Source organism: Knufia obscura, assembly GCF_036327395.1.
Source record: "Knufia obscura strain CCFEE 5817 isolate CBS 148926 chromosome Unknown scaffold_2, whole genome shotgun sequence".
NCBI lineage: Eukaryota > Fungi > Ascomycota > Eurotiomycetes > Chaetothyriales > Trichomeriaceae > Knufia > Knufia obscura.
The window spans coordinates 2,508,358-2,528,012 of NW_027042688.1; the positions used below are offsets into that span (position 1 = coordinate 2,508,358).

A 19,655-nucleotide genomic window follows, 5' to 3' on the forward strand; every position below is an offset into this window, starting at 1 on the left:
CTATAAACACAGTCAAGCATATCATACTCAGCTAACTATAGTATACAGCAGAGCGCAGCCCAGCATAGCGATGCAGGAAAGAAGACAGATAGGTGTAGTGTCTCGTGTGTATATAGTATATCAATATAGACAGAATTTTATCAGTTGCATACATTTGCACAACAATTATGTTCAGTGTTTCATCTCCCGTTACTGTCTACCCATCTCACACCTCTGCTATAGACCATGGTGTAGCCCTCCTTGTTAATACTGGCCAATTTCGCCGCGTCCCAGGCATAGCTCATCCCGGGTGCTCCTCACTTAAGCTATGAGCTCGTTTGCTCCCCAGATCGTTCTACCATCTCAGCTGTCTTCATTAACCCTTCTAGCTTCTCTGGAGTAGGCCAGGCAGGCACACCTTCCCCCCATCCAAGCAGACAATCTACCGTAGCCACCCGGTTACTCCCACCCACGCACATCCGCTCTCTTGCTAGATGTACTGTAGTGCTCGTCGATACCCGTCTAGGTACTCCACGTACAGACCTGATTGACTATCGACAGGGGAATACGTGAGTGTGCACGAACGCGCTGTGCTTCTCATGCGAAGAGATGAACGAACTTCTTTTGTTTTGTAAGGCGCTGTGTGGGTTAGGTGTTGGTCTTACCTCGAGATCACCTCAAGCTTACTAATCTTACATAGCCTTTAACAGTCTTGAAGAACCAATTCGGGTTTCTTGCTGGCAGGAGGGACGCTTGGTGAGCAAGTAGTATAGTGGCATTGGAAGTGGTACGATGCACGGTGGGACAACAGAATATCAGGAACACATTAAACACAATGTAGTTTTGATTCTTATTTTATTGAGTACTATCATGTCTTGCCCTGTCTGTTCAAGGACGAGAATGAATGTGGACATGGTCATAGATATGCAGATGGGTCTGCCATGTATCCCCGGTCCCGCACATACATGGATGCGCGCCACGCACCAGAGAGTATGACACCGGTTATCGCAGCGAATGATGCCTTTCCGTACCTGTTCATATGGTGTGGTATAGTACAGTATGTTGACCTGCTCGTCCTGGACGCACGTTGGCACTGCTCCAGTATCAGATGTTTGAACATGAACATCTGATCTAAAGATATAGCGCGACATCAAAGTGGATGTGTAGACATCATTCGATGATGATTGCCGCGAGTATACTCCGCATCGAATCTGCTTTCATGGTATCGCTCGAGCTGTATTGTGTTGTGTCGTGTTGAGTTTAGGTCCGGCGACCTCACGACAAGCTTCTTTGCGCATCTGCACGCCGCTCCTGGGACATGCTTTGGGCTCATCTCGCCGTCTTTGTGCTCATCGAACTGTGGGTGATACGATCAACCTGACACCGAGCCAGCACCGTATAGCGACTTGATTTGTGACGCCATCTGAACACGCAACTGCCCTGTGATGTTCTGCTCAGACGTGCGGGTGAGCAAAGCGGCTACAGCAATGTCCGAGATGATTGAGCTTTACCGCCCAGTGACACCGAAGCATCTCATCTGCTTGTTCTTGCTGCTCGAGGGCTTTTCGAAACTCACGTCGTTCCCGCTTCTTTCGATTCCTTCTCCGCCTTGCTTCCGGGCCAAGGTTTTTGCTTCTTCGCCTGGCGCGTCGAAGTGCAGGTGAATAGGACGAACCACGACTAGGTCTAGCACCACTGCTGTAGCTGTCACTGTTGCTATTGTTCTCACTGCTGTCGCTGAGATCCTACCTCCGATGACTCCTCTTACTATACCCATCCCCCTTCAACCTGCCCGACGATAACGACCCATCAAGCTCATCCTCATACTTGACCGCCATCTTCCTCCCCCCACTAAGCGTCGTCGAGCCCTTTGCCGCATTCTCACGTCGTTGCTGCTCTTTCAACATCCTCTCTCTGTTCCTCGCCTCGCGCTCCAGCGTATGAGGATCCTTATCCGCAGCCGGCTTCGTAGGCGTCGCAACATCAGAGCGATGCGAGGTATGTGACCGGCCCGTAATGCGCATCCCGATATCTGTCTCATCCCTATCTCTTTCTCGGTCTCTTTCACGATCTCGGTCTTTGCGGCTAGACGAGACGTGTTCTTTCTTGTGTTTCCGAGAACGTCTTCTAGACTCCTCTTCATCTGCATCTTCATACCCATCATCTCTGTCGCGGTCATGCCGTGATCGTTTGCGATGCTTATCTTTTTCTGCTCGTTCGTAGTCTCGGTCTCGGCGTTCGTCTTTCTCCTCGTGTCTGGTTGATTTCTTGGACGTCCTCGAGCGGCTAGTGGTATCTTCGCCGTAGTCATTGGTGGCGTCATCGTCGTAGTATTCGTCTTCGTGGCGTCGTGATGGCTTGTGCTTGGACGTGCTGCTAGAGTACTTATCTCTAGGCTTGTCCTTGTCTCGTTTAGAGTGACCGTTGCGGCGAGATGTGTCTCGGTCTTGTGAGTCAGATCTTGAATGGGAGTACTCTGCATCTTGCATTTCGTGGTCGTAGTCGTAATCATCCTCTCGTCTGGACTTTCTTCGTCTACGTTCCCGTTCTGATTCAGCGCCATATCCATCTGTCTGATTGTTGTAGCGTGTGCTTTCCTTTCTGTCGTATTTCGAGTGCCGACGAGACGAGTCTCTATCTCGATCGTCGTAGTCATCGTGCATACTTCGTGGTGTGGCACTTCTTGGAAGGTCTTCTCTAGGTTTGTTGGCAGTGCCTCTGATTTTCAAGCCAACGTCGCTCTCAGCTCGTGATGGAGCTTTGGGAGCAGGTGCATCCTTTTCTCGCATCGCTCTAGGTCCGGTCGGTGCACCTACAACCCCAGGCATTTGGTTTGTACTTGGTGGGACATTCTGCTGTTGAGATACTGGTCTTGCGGGTGATCGAGGAGGATATCCATTCGAACCTTGGTACGATCCTCGACCTCTAGATGGAAATCTACCATGACCTCGAGCACGGAAAGGGACATCCTTGGCGGATGGACCTAATGGAGCACTAAAAGGTACGGAAGGCGCAGTGTCAAGGTCTTCCCGATATGCTTCTGGGATATATTCTTCCTTCAATTCCTGCTTCGGTGATTCAACCATGGGTCGTTGCTCGATCGTAGTCGACGGTTCTTGATCACTTTCCTGCTTGATTTCCTCAGCTGCCTCGTCTTGTGCCTTCGCCTCTTCAGGTTGCTCGGACTCTTTCTTCTTGTAGGATTCGCCAAGGGCCTCCTGGACCTCATCTTGACCTCCTGGTGCAAAGTCATCATCATCTGCATGTTGATCAATCTCTTTATCATTGTTAGTAGGGTAAGCGTCCTGGGCTTGGTGGTCGTATTGGTTTTGTAAGTAATTCGGCCCTTGGCCATACTGGTTCTGATAGGGCATGTTGTAATTGTTGTTGTTGTTGTTTTGGTAGCCTTGATACTGGTCCTGCTGCTGATAGTACCCACCACGGCCACGACCTTTGCGGCCGCCACGACCGCGAGTAAATGAACCTTGCCTATCGTTACGAAAATTACCATTTGCAAAGTTGTTCTGATTGTACTGGCCTTGATTGAAGCTAGCACCATTATTCATGACAGGATTGAAATTTTGATTGCCAAAAGGCATCATATTTCCGGCCCAACCTTGGTTGCCATTGAAACCCATAGGCGGCATTCCCATGTTCTGCATGAAGTTCTGCATGCCTGGTCCCATCATGTTCATCATCGCTGGGTTCATTTGCATCATTTGCTGAAAGCTGTTGAAATTCATCTGCATTTGCGCGAACATAGCAGGGTTGGCATTCACTGAAGGAGGTGGGTCAGAAAAGAACATAACAAGGTCACAATATAGGGCCATAAACGTACTCATGTTGGGCATAGTACCAGCATCCGGACCATTGGCTTGTTGCCACGCTTGTTGCATCTGGTTCATCTGAGCCTCGGGCGGCATGCTATTGTTGTTATCATAGTTGAACGAGTTATTCGAACTCTGGTCCTGCTTCTGTGGTTTTGTAGAATTCTTCCTTGGCTGCTCGTGGTGGTATTGCTGTTCTTGAGGTAATTGCTGCTCGTCCTCAAGCGCGAACTGCTTCGGGTCAGGCACTTGGGAAAGGTCGTAGTCTGGACCAACGTTGATTTCGATGTCTTCGTCGTCAGGTTCATTGCCTGACGCCGAGCCCAACGTATCTCGTCTTGAGGTCTCTGTGGGTTCCTGGGTCTCATTAGCACGGCTGCGATCGTGCTTCTGGAGAGATAGCCTTACCTCGATAGACTGTACGACCTCAGTAGACGGCTCAGCTGACTCTTCGTTCGCTTGTGCAGTCTCAATGTTTTCTTTAACCTGCTCTTCCATTGCAGATGTGCCATTCGCGCCATTCTCTGCTGGCGTTTCTGGAGCTTGATTTTGTATTTTCTCTTGGGATTCAGTGGGTGGTACGCTCGGTGTCGGCTCAGTGGATTTCTCAGCATTGGCCAAGGCAGACTTTAGGTAGTTTCGTGCAGTGCCACGGAGGGCTTTGCTAGGATTGCTAAGGAGAGGTTCGTGTTTGCAAAGAGGGCATGCACTGCCAGCTGCTGTAGTGTTGCCTGCCTCATGGTCAGTTTCGCTCAGGCAGAGTAGGAATAGGACCATACAGTTTTCGCACAGAGAACCATCGCAACAGACTGCCTTGAAGGCATTCAGCAGAAAGTGGCTACAGTTCTTGCAGACTAGTTTCTCTGGGACTTTGCTGAGGTCGGCGCTCCTGGTCACTGTTAACATGTGCTGCTGAGATTGAATGTATTGTCATACATTGCAAGCTCATAGAGCGCGCTGCCAGGTCCCAGAGGGGCTTGTTGAGCCATCTTTTAAGTTGCCAACAACTGCTGGCGCGTATGTTTAATGTGGTGTATTCGATAGTATGCAGACGAGGTCGATTCTCTGGCTGAAACAATTGGAGAAGGCAGAACTACAATGCCACCAATTCGTGCTCTGCTTCAAAGCGGGATGCTCATTGTAGAGTAGGAAAGGAACGACTGCGGTAAGGCGATTGGAATAAATATTCGTTGTTTGCGACTGCTGCACTTCTTGATGAATACGTGGACTACTCTATGGTATTCATGTCACTTCCAGCACTGCACGGGCAGTCGGCGGACAAAATTCATGTCACGTGCGGAAGGTGCTCAGGCAATCCATTTTAGACGATCGCCAGGTACTAGCCGTTTCTTACGAGTAGATGTGGGAAGGACTTTTCCTCCACTGATGAGATCATCAACGTCGTTGCTAGCATAGATCTTTGTATTTTCTGTAGAGTAGGGCGTTGGCAACGTGGGAGGTGTTTTAAGGAAGCACCATGAGGAGAGCTGGCAGTCTTCGAGTTTGAGAGGCACATACCCGGTCACCATGCCAATGCTGGGACCAATAAGCCTAGTAGACTGTGCCGTATTCGTCGTCTGTCTCCTCCCACAACTCTTCATACAAGCAGGAATATACGATGTCCTTCTGGTGGTTGTAAAAGTCCTACCCTTTCTTCTCTTCCAGCTTCCCTACCAGCTCATCTACGAGCGATACCGTCTACCAGAAACGGAACAATCGCCCTTTTGCCAGAATGCTACGCTGTTCCAGGACATTGTCATTCGATGCGTGAGGTACGCCTTCGCATTCATACCTGCCTCGATAGGCCGCGTCTTCTTCTCAAAGGCGGTTGCTCATCCCTTCTTTCGCTGGCGTCTGCTGCGGCATGGCTATCTCTACTCGCCCGTCAAGTATACTGAAGTCAAGCGACATGGATTTACTGGACTGTGGGTCGCGACTGAACCGGAGAAGGAGCCAGATGTGATAATTTTCTATTGTCATGGTGGCGGGTTCAGTATGGGCAGTAGCTATTTCTATCTCGAGTTCCTAATTGCGTGGCTCACGTGTCTGAAGGACAGAGGGTACAAGAATCCCGCTTGCTTTGCGCTGGAGTACACCTTAGTACCTGATGCGACGTGGCCGACCCAGTTCGAGCAGACGCGGGATGCATACAAATTTCTGTGCAGCTCGTTTGGGGAAGGAAGTGCGAAGAAGATTGTTGTTAGTGGGGACTCGGCTGGTGCGACGCTTGTTCTGTCTTTGCTGTTGCAGCCGGGTGCGCTTGGAGCAGACTCCCGCTTCGAGAAAGACGAGCGACCCGCGCTGGCTGTCCTGTTGTCGCCCTGGACGCATATGGTCAGCGAGCTGAACAGGAACACACCGAGTGACTACCTCAACCGAGACAGTCTGCATCTATATGCATCTCAATATGCTGGTAAACTGTGTCGCACGGACGGCATCGTAAGTCCTGGTCTTAGTGTTGGTCGATGGAAGAATGCAAGTCCTACAGATGGGTTGCGAGTGATATACGGTGCAGAAGAAGTCTTTGCACCAGGGATAAGTGAGATGGTCAAAGGGATGGAAAAGGACGGTGCTTTTGTGACGAAACATGCTGAACCTGCAGGAATTCATGCTTGGCCCGTGGTCAATCTGTTTCTGGGTGGGAGCAGAGACGAAAGGTTGAAGGGGCTGGTGCGCATGACTGACTACGTTGCGAAAAGTCCATCGTTGCGGCAAGATAAATAGAGTTTGGAAGAAGCATGTTGTGTAGATAGAATGTGCCATCAGATTAGATCAAGTTATGATACCTTCATCGACTGGCCTCATATGCGAGTTCAAAGACCACAGGCGGAGAGCAAGGGCTTCTGAGCAGGCATTTCTTGGTTCTGAGGTTGCATCTCTGGCGTGCTCTTATCGTCATGTGGCGGAATGGTGGTGAATGATTGATGGTCGGTCAGGAGAGGCCGCAGCCCAACCATGATTGAAAATGTGCTGACGCTGGAGAATTATGTATTAGGAAGTCGTCGACGATGCCGACTTTTCTTGCGCCAATAGACCCCGAACTCTTTGCCGCAACTGTATGAATGCGATTGCATCCATCATCGTAAACATGCTTTCTCTGCGGTAGGATGAACGCTGACGTAGCGGATTCTGTTTGTACATGAAGATAATTGTGCCTTCAACGCTTCGTTGGCGCACCGGGTTGGTTGGTTACTTTGGCTGGTCGTCCTCGTTCCAGACCTGAAAGTTGCCGGCAACACCTTTCTCTTGCTGCGCTTGTAAACAGCCAACTCTTCGCGGTTGTGCCTCCCTTCACGTTAATGATACTGCGGCTTCGCGCCACCACCACCCGGACCCTGCTGACCAACACCATAATACCCACCTGGCTGACCCTGTCCCGGCTGTCCACCACCGTGGCCTTGATTCGGTCCTGGATGTTGCTGTTGCGGCGCGCCTCCCTGACCACCATTCTGAATCATGCTCTGCACATCCGGCCGATCTTTAATATCCTGGTGGAAGCGACAGATATGACATGCAACCTCCTCGTATTTGTGCAGTGCCAATGGGATCAGCGGAATGAAGCAGACGGTGAAGAAGGGCCATCGAGTTATGCAACGAGCCGACCAGTTGCCGCAGTTCCGACATTGGGCTGTTATATTCTCGGCGCCTTTGAGGTTGTTGGAAAATTCTTGCGTGCCAAATGTGATACAGAAGGCCATCTTGTTTGATTATGAGGGATGTTGAGGTGTGGTAGATGCACAAGAGTGGGTGTCGTTGAGGCAAATGCGACGAGGTTCTTTATGTTGTCGGTGCGGTTTTGTCTTTGGCGCGTGGCAGCAATAATGTTTTACACGACGTGGTAAGTCAAGATGCGGCTGCTTTTCTTTTGACTCGTAAGGATGTTTGTAAAACTTGGGTTATGTAGAGTACGTAGAGAATTTAGGAAGGTACAGAATACCAAGGTGAAGCGCGTGTCACCACTTTCGGCTCAGCCACCCTGGGCGCTGACGATCACCTGGAGCAGTTTTGGCGGTCGATCGTTTCAGCCTTGGGTCAACTGCGGAGACCAAATCCGAAGCCCAGATGATGCCTGAACAACTTCCATTGCTCCATGCGACTGAACCTAGATTTGCACCTTCTAGCAGAACCAATGAATCGCAATTCTGTAACGATTTCTCAGATATCCGATATCAAAAGTTCAACCCTCCGAAAATCAGCGCCAGCCAAAGAACCGACCATCTATCCACCCCAGCTGCTTCTGGAGGCCATTGTTCATAGGGCGTTCGTTCAGTGTCCTTGGGTATCAGAGGATGCCCAAAGAGCGGGCGGCATCGTAAGAGCCGGATCTATTGTGTCTTGAATAGTAGTATAGCGACATGTCCGAGGTAGAAGTATATGAAATGCTTGGTTTCTGCGACGAGTTAGTAACGTCCTCAAGATCATCACTCATAGAACTTGCCATGTGTCACGAAACTGCCAAAGTTTCGCCCGACGATGCAATGCCATGTCGCACCCTTCTTCGCATCGAACTGATCAGTCAGCCAGTACTCCCTCCTTCCTCCGAACATGTGATCCGTACTTCTCTTTTGATATGCTGCGCAATATCCTAGCCAGATGTCAGTCCCGCTCACGCTCTCCTCAGATTTGGTTTCCACACCTTTTCAATTGTGTACTTCTCCATGGCCTCTTGCGCTGTGACATGCTCAGTCGGATGCCTTCCAGGTCACCGTGATCTTTATTTACCTATTTCAATAGCTTCGGCCTGCATATCGTCGCTCTGGTAGCCGATCAGCCTCATTCTACACCTTTTCCTGTGAATAGTACCATATCAACCGACTTGATTTGAGCTGTCACAAAGTCAGCGCATGATCTTGCGTGCTCCGGTGATCCTACGCTCAAGCTTGTCCTTCTTGTCTTCGCCAGCCATGTTGACTGAGTCACTTCGATACGGGCAGTGGTGTTAAGGCAGTTGCAGCAAGGATATGTGTTTGTTAGGGCTAGAAGAGGAAGGGTAGAAAATGCTTCGTGGAAGGATGGCAGTCGCTGACCGTGAGTTCAAGTTGCGCCTGCAGCCTCCACAAACAACATCGAAAGCCCAATGCGCTACGGGCGACTACCATGTCCACCGTTCCTGCAGGATCCCGGATTTCCTGCCTGAGGCACTAATCAGAGAAGGAAATTTCTCCAGAACTTTTTGGAGGCCCACTCCGACCATCTGCTATTGCTTCATATCCACCAAATTCATGAACACGCAGGTCGCGCATACAAGATGACACAAACGCAGACCCTGTCTTCCGAGACGGCGCTCACAGGGTCACTGTCAACCTCTGTTAATGTACCTGAAACAACGCGCATTTTTGTCTCTGGATTGCCTCCCAAATTCACCAGCGAGCAGCTTGCCTCTCACTTTGGCTCACAGTTCAAGGTCACAGACGCACATGTGCTAGCTGATCGTCGTATAGGCTTCGTCGGTTTTGCCGATTCGGCTGCCGCTCACAATGCTGCAAAACACTTCAACAAAACCTATATTCGCATGTCCAAGATTGGAGTTGACTTGGCAAGGCCCGTTGAAGTCTCGAGGGACAGTACTGGCGCCGCTGCACCAATATCCCACCGGAGGCCGAACTTGACCAACCCTGAGCCCAATCGCAAACGAAAGAGATTGCAAGCAGATGATGGCGAAGCACTGAGAGCACAGAAGACCGCGGGACAGCCGCAGAAAGAAGGCAACGGACAAGCAGGGGACGACGCTGGAACTATTGCCGAGGACGAAGATAACACTGAGGCTCCTCCCTCTGCGGCGACAGACAATGATTGGCTCAGAGGCAGGATAAATCGCACCTTGGATCTGCTTGACCCGGACGAGGTGCACATACGACAAGACGACGATGTTGATGCGGCAGAGGCAGTGGTAAGCTCTGTGATTGATGACGATGCGGGACCTACACTTAAGCAAGAGGAGCAACAGATCACCAAGGTGCCTAATGCTCGCTTGTTTCTGCGTAACCTTGCATTTTCTGTGACTCAAGATGACCTACGGCAGCAGTTCGAGACGTTCGGAAAAGTTCAAGAGGTAAGCATATCCATTTTTCCTACATCAAACCAACATCGACATGATGATTTCCTGATAGGGACAGCTTATGCAATTGCATATGCTGAGAATGGGAAAGAGTATTTTAGTAGATGCTTCTCACTTCTGACGTCGGTTACTATCTGCTGCACAAATACAAGCGTGGCTGGGACACCCGAGCTAACTCAGCCTATAGGTACACCTCGTGAAGGACGCCAGATTATCAACCAGCAAAGGCACCGCCTACATCCAATTTGCCGAGTCCCACGAAGCGGAAGCTGCATTGCAGAGCTGTGACGGCATAACACTGCAAGGCCGGCTCTTACATGTTCTGCCAGCTTCTGACAAAAGGGACAAAGGTCTCACAGAATATGAAATCTCCCAGATGCCGTTGAAAAAGCAAAAGGCTGTGCGAAGGAAGCTGGATGCGGCAAAACAGACCTTCAGCTGGAACTCACTATATATGAACCCGGACGCCGTACTGTCCTCGATAGCCGATCGTTTAGGGGTCGCAAAATCCGATATCCTCGATCCGACCTCAGCAGATGCAGCCGTGAAGCAAGCACATGCTGAGACTCAATTGATCAAAGAAACTAAGCAATACTTGACTAGTGCTGGCGTAAGTGTTGAAGCCTTCCAGAGTCGCAATCGCGATGACCGATGCCTCCTCCTGAAGAACTTTCCCTATGGTACGACGGAAGCTGAGTTGAGAGCTCTGACTGAACCCTTTGGACCTATCAGCAGGCTTCTGCTCCCACCAGCTGGAACCATGGCTCTGGTGCAATATGACGAGGCTTACCCTGCATCCGAAGCTCTGAAGAACCTGTCATACAAGAATATCAAAGGCTCGGTGCTCTATCTTGAGAAGGCACCTCAAGGAATTCTGGATGCTCCTATCGAGACTAGGATGGATGAGCCTAAACCAGATATACCAACCCCCACCAGCACAGGTACGACCTCAACCATTTTTGTCAAGAACCTCAATTTCTCAACGACGTCTTCACGCCTGAAGGAGATCACTAGCAGCCTGCCGGGTTTCGTGTCTGCTCGTGTCAAAACAAGGACTGATGCGAAGCGACCGGGCCAGGTCTTGAGCATGGGCTTCGGGTTTGTGGAATTCAGATCGAAGCAAGAAGCCGAGTCAGCAGTCAAGGCTCTAGCGGGCCATTCACTAGACGGCCATCAGCTGGTTGCGCAGATATCTTCAAAAGGTACCGATGCAGGCGAAGAAACTCGCAAAGCAGACAAACAGCGCAAGAAGGACGCAAACCAGACCAAGATCATTATCAAGAACTTGCCTTTCCAAACATCGAAGAAGGATATACGTTCCTTGTTCGCTCAATATGGCGAGCTCAAAATGGTGCGAGTACCCCGGAAATTTGATAATACCACGAGGGGTTTTGCTTTCGCCGAGTTTGTGACACCAAAGGAGGCACAGAATGCCATGGATGCCCTCACCAATACACATCTTCTTGGACGTCGGCTCGTGCTTCAGTTCGCGGAGGGAGACAATGTCGATCCCGAGGAGGAGATCAGGGCCATTGAAAAGAAAGTGCAGCAGCAAAGCAACCGTGCCCACTTCAACAGCCTGAAAGGTCCAGGTCGTAAGAAGTTTAGCCTCGAGACTGCACGAGACGAAGAGCTCGAGGGATGATCTTGAGTGGACCCGAGTGGCGCCAAGAAATTTCATTCTTCCCTTGGAGATGTGCCAACACAAGCAAGAATTGTGTTCTATCCAATGTAAGCTCTCTACTCTACAACCGTCCTGTTGTCAGCAGCAGCCTTATCCAGATGTTTCTTTACATCTGCTTTCAGCATTTGCGTGCGGCTCAAAGGTCTCGAGCAAGTATGAATCGACCACTTTCTGATCGCATGACACAAATCTGTTCCTGCATTGGTATGCAAGCACTTGTTGCTATGTTGTCTGAGCTTGCGAAAGTGCTTCTCGTACATTTGATGAGGTTGCGCTGTGGGGTCAAGCATTTCGCCCCCCTTACTTCGTCCGCAAAGTGCCGGGGTCTGTGCTGCAGGGGCATCGAGATTGCGTTGTTGCGGCAAAATATCTCGACTGCTGGTGATCGCTACTGCTTCACTGCTCGATGGAAATGACTTGCTCGCGCGCCTGGTCGAAGGAGGGTCGCAGTGGTCCAGATACAGAATGGAAGGGAAAGTGCTTGCTCGAGCAAAGGGCTCCCTCTCCTCCCTCAAATACCTACATCGCATCACATCCTCCTTCTTGCATTTTTGCTAACAAAGGTATTCTTCGTGCACAAATTCCGCAAAGCAAAGTCCTCTCTGCTCGTGACCTTTGCTCACATAGCACAACGCATGCCGAATAGGTGATCTGAGCAGACTTCGTCGGTGTGATGGCGCTTTGGCATACACATGGTGTTGGGTCTGGCCACACCCGAGAATCGGCACATCGCAGTCGAATACTCACAAGCACATCAGGCAATGCTCAAAACTATGCAATAGACACGAAGGACCATCTGAATTTCAAGAAGCCATCCAGCAATGGTAGCCGTGCTGTGAGCGAACCACAATATCAGTTATCAGCGCCAATACTTGGATCCAACGACAAACAAGCCTTGAACGATCGACTTGCTCAACACAAGGCAAGACGGAGCTCTCACCCTCAACACCGACTACTGCATGGTCGTGACCGACCATACCTGCGCAACCCTAAGTACATCAATTATCGTGATCGAAAGAGGTTAGATTCGGGCAAAGATGGCAAGCCTGTCTGGTCAGATGCCATTGAGGATTCCTTCCAAAATGGCAAGTCGTCGTTATGAAGTCCCAAAATCTTTACTGACTTGTGGAAGCACTGGTTCATATACCCCCAATGGGTCGACACAAGAAGACACAGTATGGTCGACCTCATGGACGCAATGAGCTAATCGCGGAGTGGATTCTACAAGACACGGGAGAGGAACGTACCCGGAAGCAGGTTTCAAGTCATATACAGGTTTTGTCGAACCTTCTGAAAGAAGATCCAGACTGTAGGTCGACCCTTGGCTCTGCACATGACCGATGCTGATGAGTACTAGGGCAAGCTTTGACCATTACCGACGAGAGTACAGGTCAAAATGTCGAAAATTCACCAGACTTCTATTTTGGGTCGATAGCCGATCAAGTCCGCTTACAGAGACAGCTGACCGCCCAAGCCAAGTTGGAGAGCGGTGATGGCCAAAGCTGGTTTGAACTGCTTTCCCAAAAACACAGCGTCGAAAACATCAGCTTCGACATGTGGGTTGGCCTACCCGAGGATTACACAAAGACAATACACGACTACAGTCGCCTTCCAACCAGCCACTGTGCCGGACCACCAATTCCACTAGAGAACTTCAAGGATTGGCGTGGCAAGTTCCCCGACCTCGAGCCCACACTGCGTTCAACAGATGAACAGTTCGATATCATTGTTGTGAAATCAAGGTTCTCTCTCATGTCGGATTTTCCACCTCAGTCATCGAAGCTTGTACACATCTTGAGTCTTGACTTCCGTAATTCCACAAGGGATAACTTACAAGCGTTAGGCGACTTGGAGACATGGAGCTGCGTCAATCACATGTACATGAACGGTCACCATCTGCAAAAGAAGGAGCACAAACAATGTCAGATCACCGACATTGGTGTCGTTCCCCTGGGGTTTGAGGCTGGTTGGTGGGCATCACAATTCACAAAGCTCACGCAGAGGAGGAAAGAGGCAGAGGACACCAAGGATGCGTCTGTGCTTGCCAGTGCAGAAGATCACTCAAGAAGTTTCTTCCGTGGTCTGACGATCATGCAGGAAGTCTATGCGTCTCCTCATGCCGAAGGTCCTAAGAAGAAAATGGCTGTTCTCTTGTGGGCATTCTCAGAGGCAAGTAACGGACATGCTGGCATCACTAGTTGGCAAAAGGTTGTGCCTCCTCCCAGTCGCATCACAACAAACAGCCCGTTGCCTGATCAGATGGAGTCGTCGCTGCTGCCGCTTGTTATGGATAGCATGGTTGGTAGCTCTTTCGACACAGACATGACGGATGAGGATTACTCGCAACACGGAACAGTAGGCGATGCTCCATTATCACCGAACATATTCGAGACCTCGGCATATCATAGTGGCTTTACACCCTTGCATACGATGAGCAACGACCCTCTACGGCTATTTGATTTCAATGGAGCAACTGGCTTTACACCAAAGTCTCTCACTTTCACAGACATGAAGTGTGAGCCGTTCAACTTTGCTGCTCCATTACAAGCACCTCTGTCCTCGTTTGCGCCAGTACAACATACTGTGGTGAACCACAGCACATTGCCTTCCAACTTCCAGCTACCTTCGAATCATGACACCGCAGTCACATCATCTTATCACATACCCCATCACCTTCCAATGAGCAGTCCCGATCGTGGTGGCCGGCGCTCCCTAGCAAATTTCGATATGAGCGCGCACCATATGCTTCAAGCCCAACTTGGAGCAGAAATGGAAGACGAATACGAGACGCAGGACCACGAATTCGATACGCAAGACCCTCAATATGACACACAGAATCTGGAAGTCGAAGAACCCGAGCACTACGAGAACTCAACACCAACGCCCGCAGAGATCGGCCCACCAGATCCGGACGTCGGCATGTCCTTCGACTCCCAGCACAGCATGATAGGCCACATGACCCACCTCGACCTTGCCGCCGAAGAAGAACAAATGAGTCAAGCGGTAATCGCAGACCTCGAGGAGAAAGGGATGACGGAGCATCCGATCGCTTTTGACTCACCGAAGGCTACAAGGCCGCCTTTGATGAGTCATCATAGCTTCGCTGGTGTTCTACAAAATCACAATCGCAATCATGCTCACGGCCGCACACCCTCACGGCTGAAGCATCTTGACACTCTTTCAGAGCCTGATCATGACCAGCTCACGTTCGATACGCCGGTTCGGGACGACTTTGCCCGGCTGATCAGCGCTCATACACAGTATGAGAGTCCAGGTGATCTGTTTGGTGACCATCATCCGACCATAGACCAGATGGCCTTTCCTGGTGTTGATTTCAATACTAGTATTGGGCGGCCGAGGAGTCAGCCTGTGCTGCCATCAAATGATGAGAATGGCTTGCAGTTCGATTCGCCCATGGGAGGGAGGCACGTGCTAGACCAGGTTAAGGTTGAGGAGATATAGAGGAGTGAGCGTGAGCGTTGATATGATTACGACTTTGCTAGCTTGTTTGAATATAGATGCGTAGGTAATGATCGATATATGGTGGCTTCCTACTCTTGCTAGATTCAAGCGATCCTATTCGCATAACAATTGCCTGAAGGTTCGTCAGCGAGTTGACTCTGCGACCCCTGCTATTCGATGCCAGCCTTTGTTTAAGAGCATTACCTCCCCTTCGAAGTGCTGGTGCTGTCACGCGTGACCTTCATCTTAGTATTTGTCTTCACGAAGTAAGCTAGCTATTGATCGCCAATCGATAAGAATCTCGGTCTAGGCACGGCGATTGGCGAACACGTCACCTCCACACCCCCGCAAGCCAACAGCAGATTTGATTCGCGCAACAGGAGGGCAGTGCAATCTCACCGTCCTCTCTTTGCGGTCGCTTGACCAGAACTTTACTATGCTTCCTTCCTCTTTCAGCTGCGTTCTGTGCGCCAGCCTGACGGACAAAGACTGATTCGGAGTTTATCCTGGGCTTGGAAAGCATCTTTTCTTCAAGAACGAATGGCAGTGCTTTGCATATTTCCCGTCATCACAGACAAGGTCAGGGATGTCAAACATCCGTGTACTTATGACAACATGCCGAGATCAAGTATTCAAGCTCGATCTCTTGGACCGGACTCGCTGGATATGAACTTCTGAGAATCAGCGGCTGAAGCGCTGTCGCATGTGTTTGTCTGCTATTGCTTCGCTTATCAGGCTTCGCTCGCTTGAATCCTGCTGACTTCAGTTGAGGTCTTCTGGATCGCGAAAATGAGCTGAAGAGGACCTAGCATCCATATACCGGCCCGTTTTTGTCACTTTGCTACCTCAAATCTTCCGACTGAAGTACATCCTGAACATTTCCGTCTACTTGGTACAAGTCTCCAAGAACATGGCCAACAACCACGACATCGAGAAAGAAGCAGTTTCAGGCGTGCACCACAGCCCATCAACTTCAAACTTCGGCTCAAATTCCAGCTCGGGCTCAGGTAGTACTTCGAGCCCGCCCACCACTCCAGAATCCCCAATAGCGCTACTTGCCGAACAGCAACAGCAGTCCGACACACTTCCACGCATCCACCATGCGCCGCACTCTTCCACACCGCCACGAAACGGCCGTGGTCGCGGACGAGACCACCGAGCCTCCACTCGCCTCGGCGCAATAGACGAGCACAGCAACACTATGGCCCCGGACGTGCCCCCTCGAAACCCAAATCGTGTCGTCAAGCAAGTGAGGTTCTTCGGCCTTCCATTTCCCACGTGGGCGAAAGCGGACGCAGATGTCCCACCACCAGACGCATACGATACCATCGTCGGCCCACGAGGCGAGAAATTCGCCGACGTTCGACAGAATAAGCCTAAGGATCTCATTGCGCAAGGGAAACGCCGGCGGAAGATGATCTGCTTTGGGTGTGTCGCTGTCATTTTCTTTATCCTTGCACTTGCGCTTGGTACTGGACTAGGCGTCGGACTGACACGGAGAAAAGTTAATAGGTATTTACTTCCGCCCGCACACCCACCACTACACAGAAATCACTTCCGCAATACGAGGTATGGGCTCTCGAACCCATTCGATGTCTTCACCTTTCCCACACACCACATGAGCAACAAAGATCGTCCAACTAACACTCTCCAGCGTCTCCGTATCCGAATCCGCCCCCTCCGACTCAAGCACCACAGACCCCCAACCCTTCCCCATCGGCACCTGGTCAATCCCAACCTACCTAACCACCCAGTCCACCCTCTGCACCTCCAACTCCGCAACATGGCGCTGCTACCCTTACACCACCTATACCACATCCCCACAAAGCGCATTCAATACGCTCCTCTGGCGCATCACTAGTCTCACCAACAGCACGCTCGACCTACAGATAAGTAACACGAATCCGACGTTTTCATATCCGTTTGTGGGTGTACCACTTTCACTTGACAACCCAGGTGATGTGGACAGTTCAGCGTTCACATTTAGTTTTACATATCGGAAGCAAGTTGTTCCTGATGGGGACATAACGGGTGATAATGCGGCCACACGGTGTTACTACAACAATACGGTCGTTAGTGTGAGGTTGTATAGTGATAGCCAGGGTGGTGGAACTGTGACTGGGCCGCCGGTGGGCACGACGAATAGTTCTGTGTATTGGCCTTATGCAATTGGGTATGTGGAGACGAGTAGTGGGGGGCCGGAGTGTTACAGGTATGTTGATGGGCAGGAGACCGATGCTGTGGATGTGCCGGCGGGGATGGGTGGGGAGTGTGGGTGTGAATATGCGAATTATGGGCTGGGTTGAGTTGACGGGGATTGGTCTGCCACTTGGTCGTGAATGTGTCCGAGGATGACTTCAGTTGTCCGGAGTGAAGCATGCGAGGAACAAGCGTGAACGAAGTTACGTGATCTAGGTTTGACATTAACATTGATGTTGTTGGGACGTTAGCGAGGCGCTGAGGCGGAATATTTGGACATATTATTCGGCGGGTTGACTGGGTATGGGATGGCAATGTGACATGCTGAGTGCTCGTTCCGCACTGGTAATTATAACAACAACATGGAATCGTTGACCAGTTTTTACACAAGAGCAGACACGCAATTTCTAGTCTAATCAAACCCTCCAAACTCATCCTCACCGCCACCATCTTGATCTTGATCTTGCACCTCCCTCTCCTTCCTTCTCCTACTCCCCTCAACCATCCCCCTCCTCCGATTCTCCAACTTCTTCTCATACCCCGTCTTCGTCCCAATCGCATTCCTCCCCTTCCTCCTCCGCTCCTTCTTATCATCGCTCTCCTTCACCGCCCTTCTAACATCTACGCCCCGCTCCCGTAGCTCTTTCTTCGTGTTCTTTGTTAGGGAGGGGAGCGCGTCGAGAAGCCAGGGTGGGATGCCGTTATCAGAGTTTGTTTCGGCGCCACCGTTGGTGTCCGTGGCGCCATGTAATTTCTGCGACTTCGAAATTATATTCGCTATCGGTCTTAGATACATCACATCGTCCCGCGTATAGAACGTAACACACACGCCTCCTTCGCGTCCTGCGCGTCCAGTTCGACCGGCTCGATGGACGTAGGATGCAGATGTGGTGGGGATGTCATAGTTGACTACGCCGTTTACACCTCGAAAATCTATGCCGCGGGATAATAGATCCGTTGTGATGAGGATCCAGATTTGTCCCAGACGGAACTGCTGCATGATCTTTGCGCGCACGGTGGACGACAAGCTGGAGTGTAGGAGGGCGATCCGCGGGACGTCAGAGGATGAGGAGGCGGGAATGTCATATTTGAGTTCGTTGTGGAGGGCTGTGGCGCGGGGGATGGTTTGAGTGAAGATTAGGAAGGGTGGGCGTAGTATTGGGGCTTCTGGTTTTGATTTTGAAGTGCTGCCGATGTTGCTTGGTGGCGGGCGGATGAGTTGGCGGAGACCAGCGAGTTTTCCGGCTTCGGTGGATGCGTAGATGAGTTTGTGGGTTATGTTGGGGAGACTTGTGTCTTTTAGGCCGATTATGCAGCGGAGGAGGGGTGAGCGGTTCTTCGATTTGATTTTTAGGGTGGTTTGGCGGGTGGTTATGGTTGAGGTGGTGAGTTCTTCGATGTTGCTGCCTATTGTTGCTGACCAGAGGGAGGTGCGGAGGTGGGTGTTTGTGCAGGCGGACCAGAGGGCGAGGGTTTGGGTGCGGAAGAGGGGGTCGAGGAGGACGTCTGCTTCGTCTAGGATTAGGTTGGTGATGTTTGGGAGGGGAAGTGGTGAGTTTGAGTTCGAGGGTGTGATGGCGTTGAGGAGGGAGAGGGGTGTTGAGACTAGGATGTCGGACTTGACGAGAGGTGTTTTTATTGTGTCTTCGGGCTCTGATGCTGAGTCTTCGTGTTCGGCGGTTGAGATGTCTTCGTGTAGCCGCATGCCTTTCTTGAAGGCTGTGATGCTGACGCCTGTTCGTGCTGCTAGCTTTCGACCTTCGTTCACTATCTGGGTGACTAGCTCCTTGGTTGGGGCGATGATTATGGCGCTGACTTGCCGGTGGGATGCATTCTCAACTTCTTGTTGATGTGCCTTGCTGATCTTGTTGATCAGTGGTATCATGAATGCCAAGGTCTTACCGCTTCCGGTAGGGGCAACAGTGAGTAGGTCCGGCTCGGTTCCATCATCTGGCATCAGCATCGGTATTGTCGCAAGCTGCACCTCAGTAGGCTCTTTGTAACCTTGCTCAGCGATATTTGAGAGTAGTGCATTGTTGACATTGACATTCCTCAATGCTGAGAACTTCTGTAATGGTTGAGGGTAGAGCCTCGAAGCTTCTTTCTGAGCTTTGCGACTTTCTTGTTCATCTTCCTTGTGAAGCGCTCTTAAGTCAGTGATCTTGATCTTGTGTTGTTTCTGTATTTGCCGAACTTCGTCCTGTGACAACTTGTAATCGACACCCTTGCTATCCGCCTCATACTCTGCCCTTTTGCGCTTCTTGGCGGATGGACTTGTCTCCCGAGGACTTTCGGCCACCCCATTCGACGGTCGTTGCTGAGATTGTTGCGCAGATTTGGCGGCTACTTTGAACCCCGAACCTCTTGTCAGCAGTCGCAACGAGTCCATATCTATGTCGAACACTTTCTACGGTCCGAGAAGTCCACGAAGAAACAGAAAGCCCAT

The 19,655-nt window shown here is 50.8% G+C and overlaps 7 protein-coding genes across 7 annotated transcripts; 5 read left to right on the plus strand and 2 right to left on the minus strand.

Annotated features, from left to right (window-relative positions):
• Positions 1-1,724: 1,724 nt before the first annotated feature.
• On the minus strand, positions 1,725-4,795 carry PMZ80_002777 (uncharacterized protein; the record flags this gene model as incomplete). Its single annotated transcript, XM_064871209.1, has 3 exons — positions 1,725-4,537; positions 4,586-4,695; positions 4,743-4,795. The coding sequence occupies 3 exons, from the start codon at positions 4,793-4,795 to the stop codon at positions 1,725-1,727; spliced, it is 2,976 nt and encodes a 991-aa protein (XP_064733662.1).
• Positions 4,796-5,333: 538 nt separating this feature from the next.
• Positions 5,334-6,530, plus strand: PMZ80_002778 (uncharacterized protein; the record flags this gene model as incomplete). Its single annotated transcript, XM_064871210.1, has 1 exon — positions 5,334-6,530. The coding sequence occupies one exon, from the start codon at positions 5,334-5,336 to the stop codon at positions 6,528-6,530; it is 1,197 nt and encodes a 398-aa protein (XP_064733663.1).
• A 2,524-nt stretch (positions 6,531-9,054) lies between these two features.
• MRD1 (Multiple RNA-binding domain-containing protein 1) lies at positions 9,055-11,509 on the plus strand (the record flags this gene model as incomplete). The annotated part of the gene is made up of 2 exons (XM_064871211.1): positions 9,055-9,858; positions 10,052-11,509. The coding sequence occupies 2 exons, from the start codon at positions 9,055-9,057 to the stop codon at positions 11,507-11,509; spliced, it is 2,262 nt and encodes a 753-aa protein (XP_064733664.1).
• Positions 11,510-12,221: 712 nt separating this feature from the next.
• On the plus strand, positions 12,222-12,650 carry PMZ80_002780 (uncharacterized protein; the record flags this gene model as incomplete). Its single annotated transcript, XM_064871212.1, has 1 exon — positions 12,222-12,650. One exon carries the CDS (start codon positions 12,222-12,224, stop codon positions 12,648-12,650), a length of 429 nt encoding a protein of 142 aa, XP_064733665.1.
• A 50-nt stretch (positions 12,651-12,700) lies between these two features.
• Positions 12,701-15,010, plus strand: PMZ80_002781 (uncharacterized protein; the record flags this gene model as incomplete). Its single annotated transcript, XM_064871213.1, has 2 exons — positions 12,701-12,857; positions 12,906-15,010. 2 exons carry the CDS (start codon positions 12,701-12,703, stop codon positions 15,008-15,010), a joined length of 2,262 nt encoding a protein of 753 aa, XP_064733666.1.
• A 1,201-nt stretch (positions 15,011-16,211) lies between these two features.
• Positions 16,212-17,316, plus strand: PMZ80_002782 (uncharacterized protein; the record flags this gene model as incomplete). Its single annotated transcript, XM_064871214.1, has 2 exons — positions 16,212-16,438; positions 16,665-17,316. The coding sequence occupies 2 exons, from the start codon at positions 16,212-16,214 to the stop codon at positions 17,314-17,316; spliced, it is 879 nt and encodes a 292-aa protein (XP_064733667.1).
• Positions 17,317-17,621: 305 nt separating this feature from the next.
• ROK1 (RNA-dependent ATPase rok1) lies at positions 17,622-19,598 on the minus strand (the record flags this gene model as incomplete). The annotated part of the gene is made up of 1 exon (XM_064871215.1): positions 17,622-19,598. The coding sequence occupies one exon, from the start codon at positions 19,596-19,598 to the stop codon at positions 17,622-17,624; it is 1,977 nt and encodes a 658-aa protein (XP_064733668.1).
• Positions 19,599-19,655: the final 57 nt, after the last annotated feature.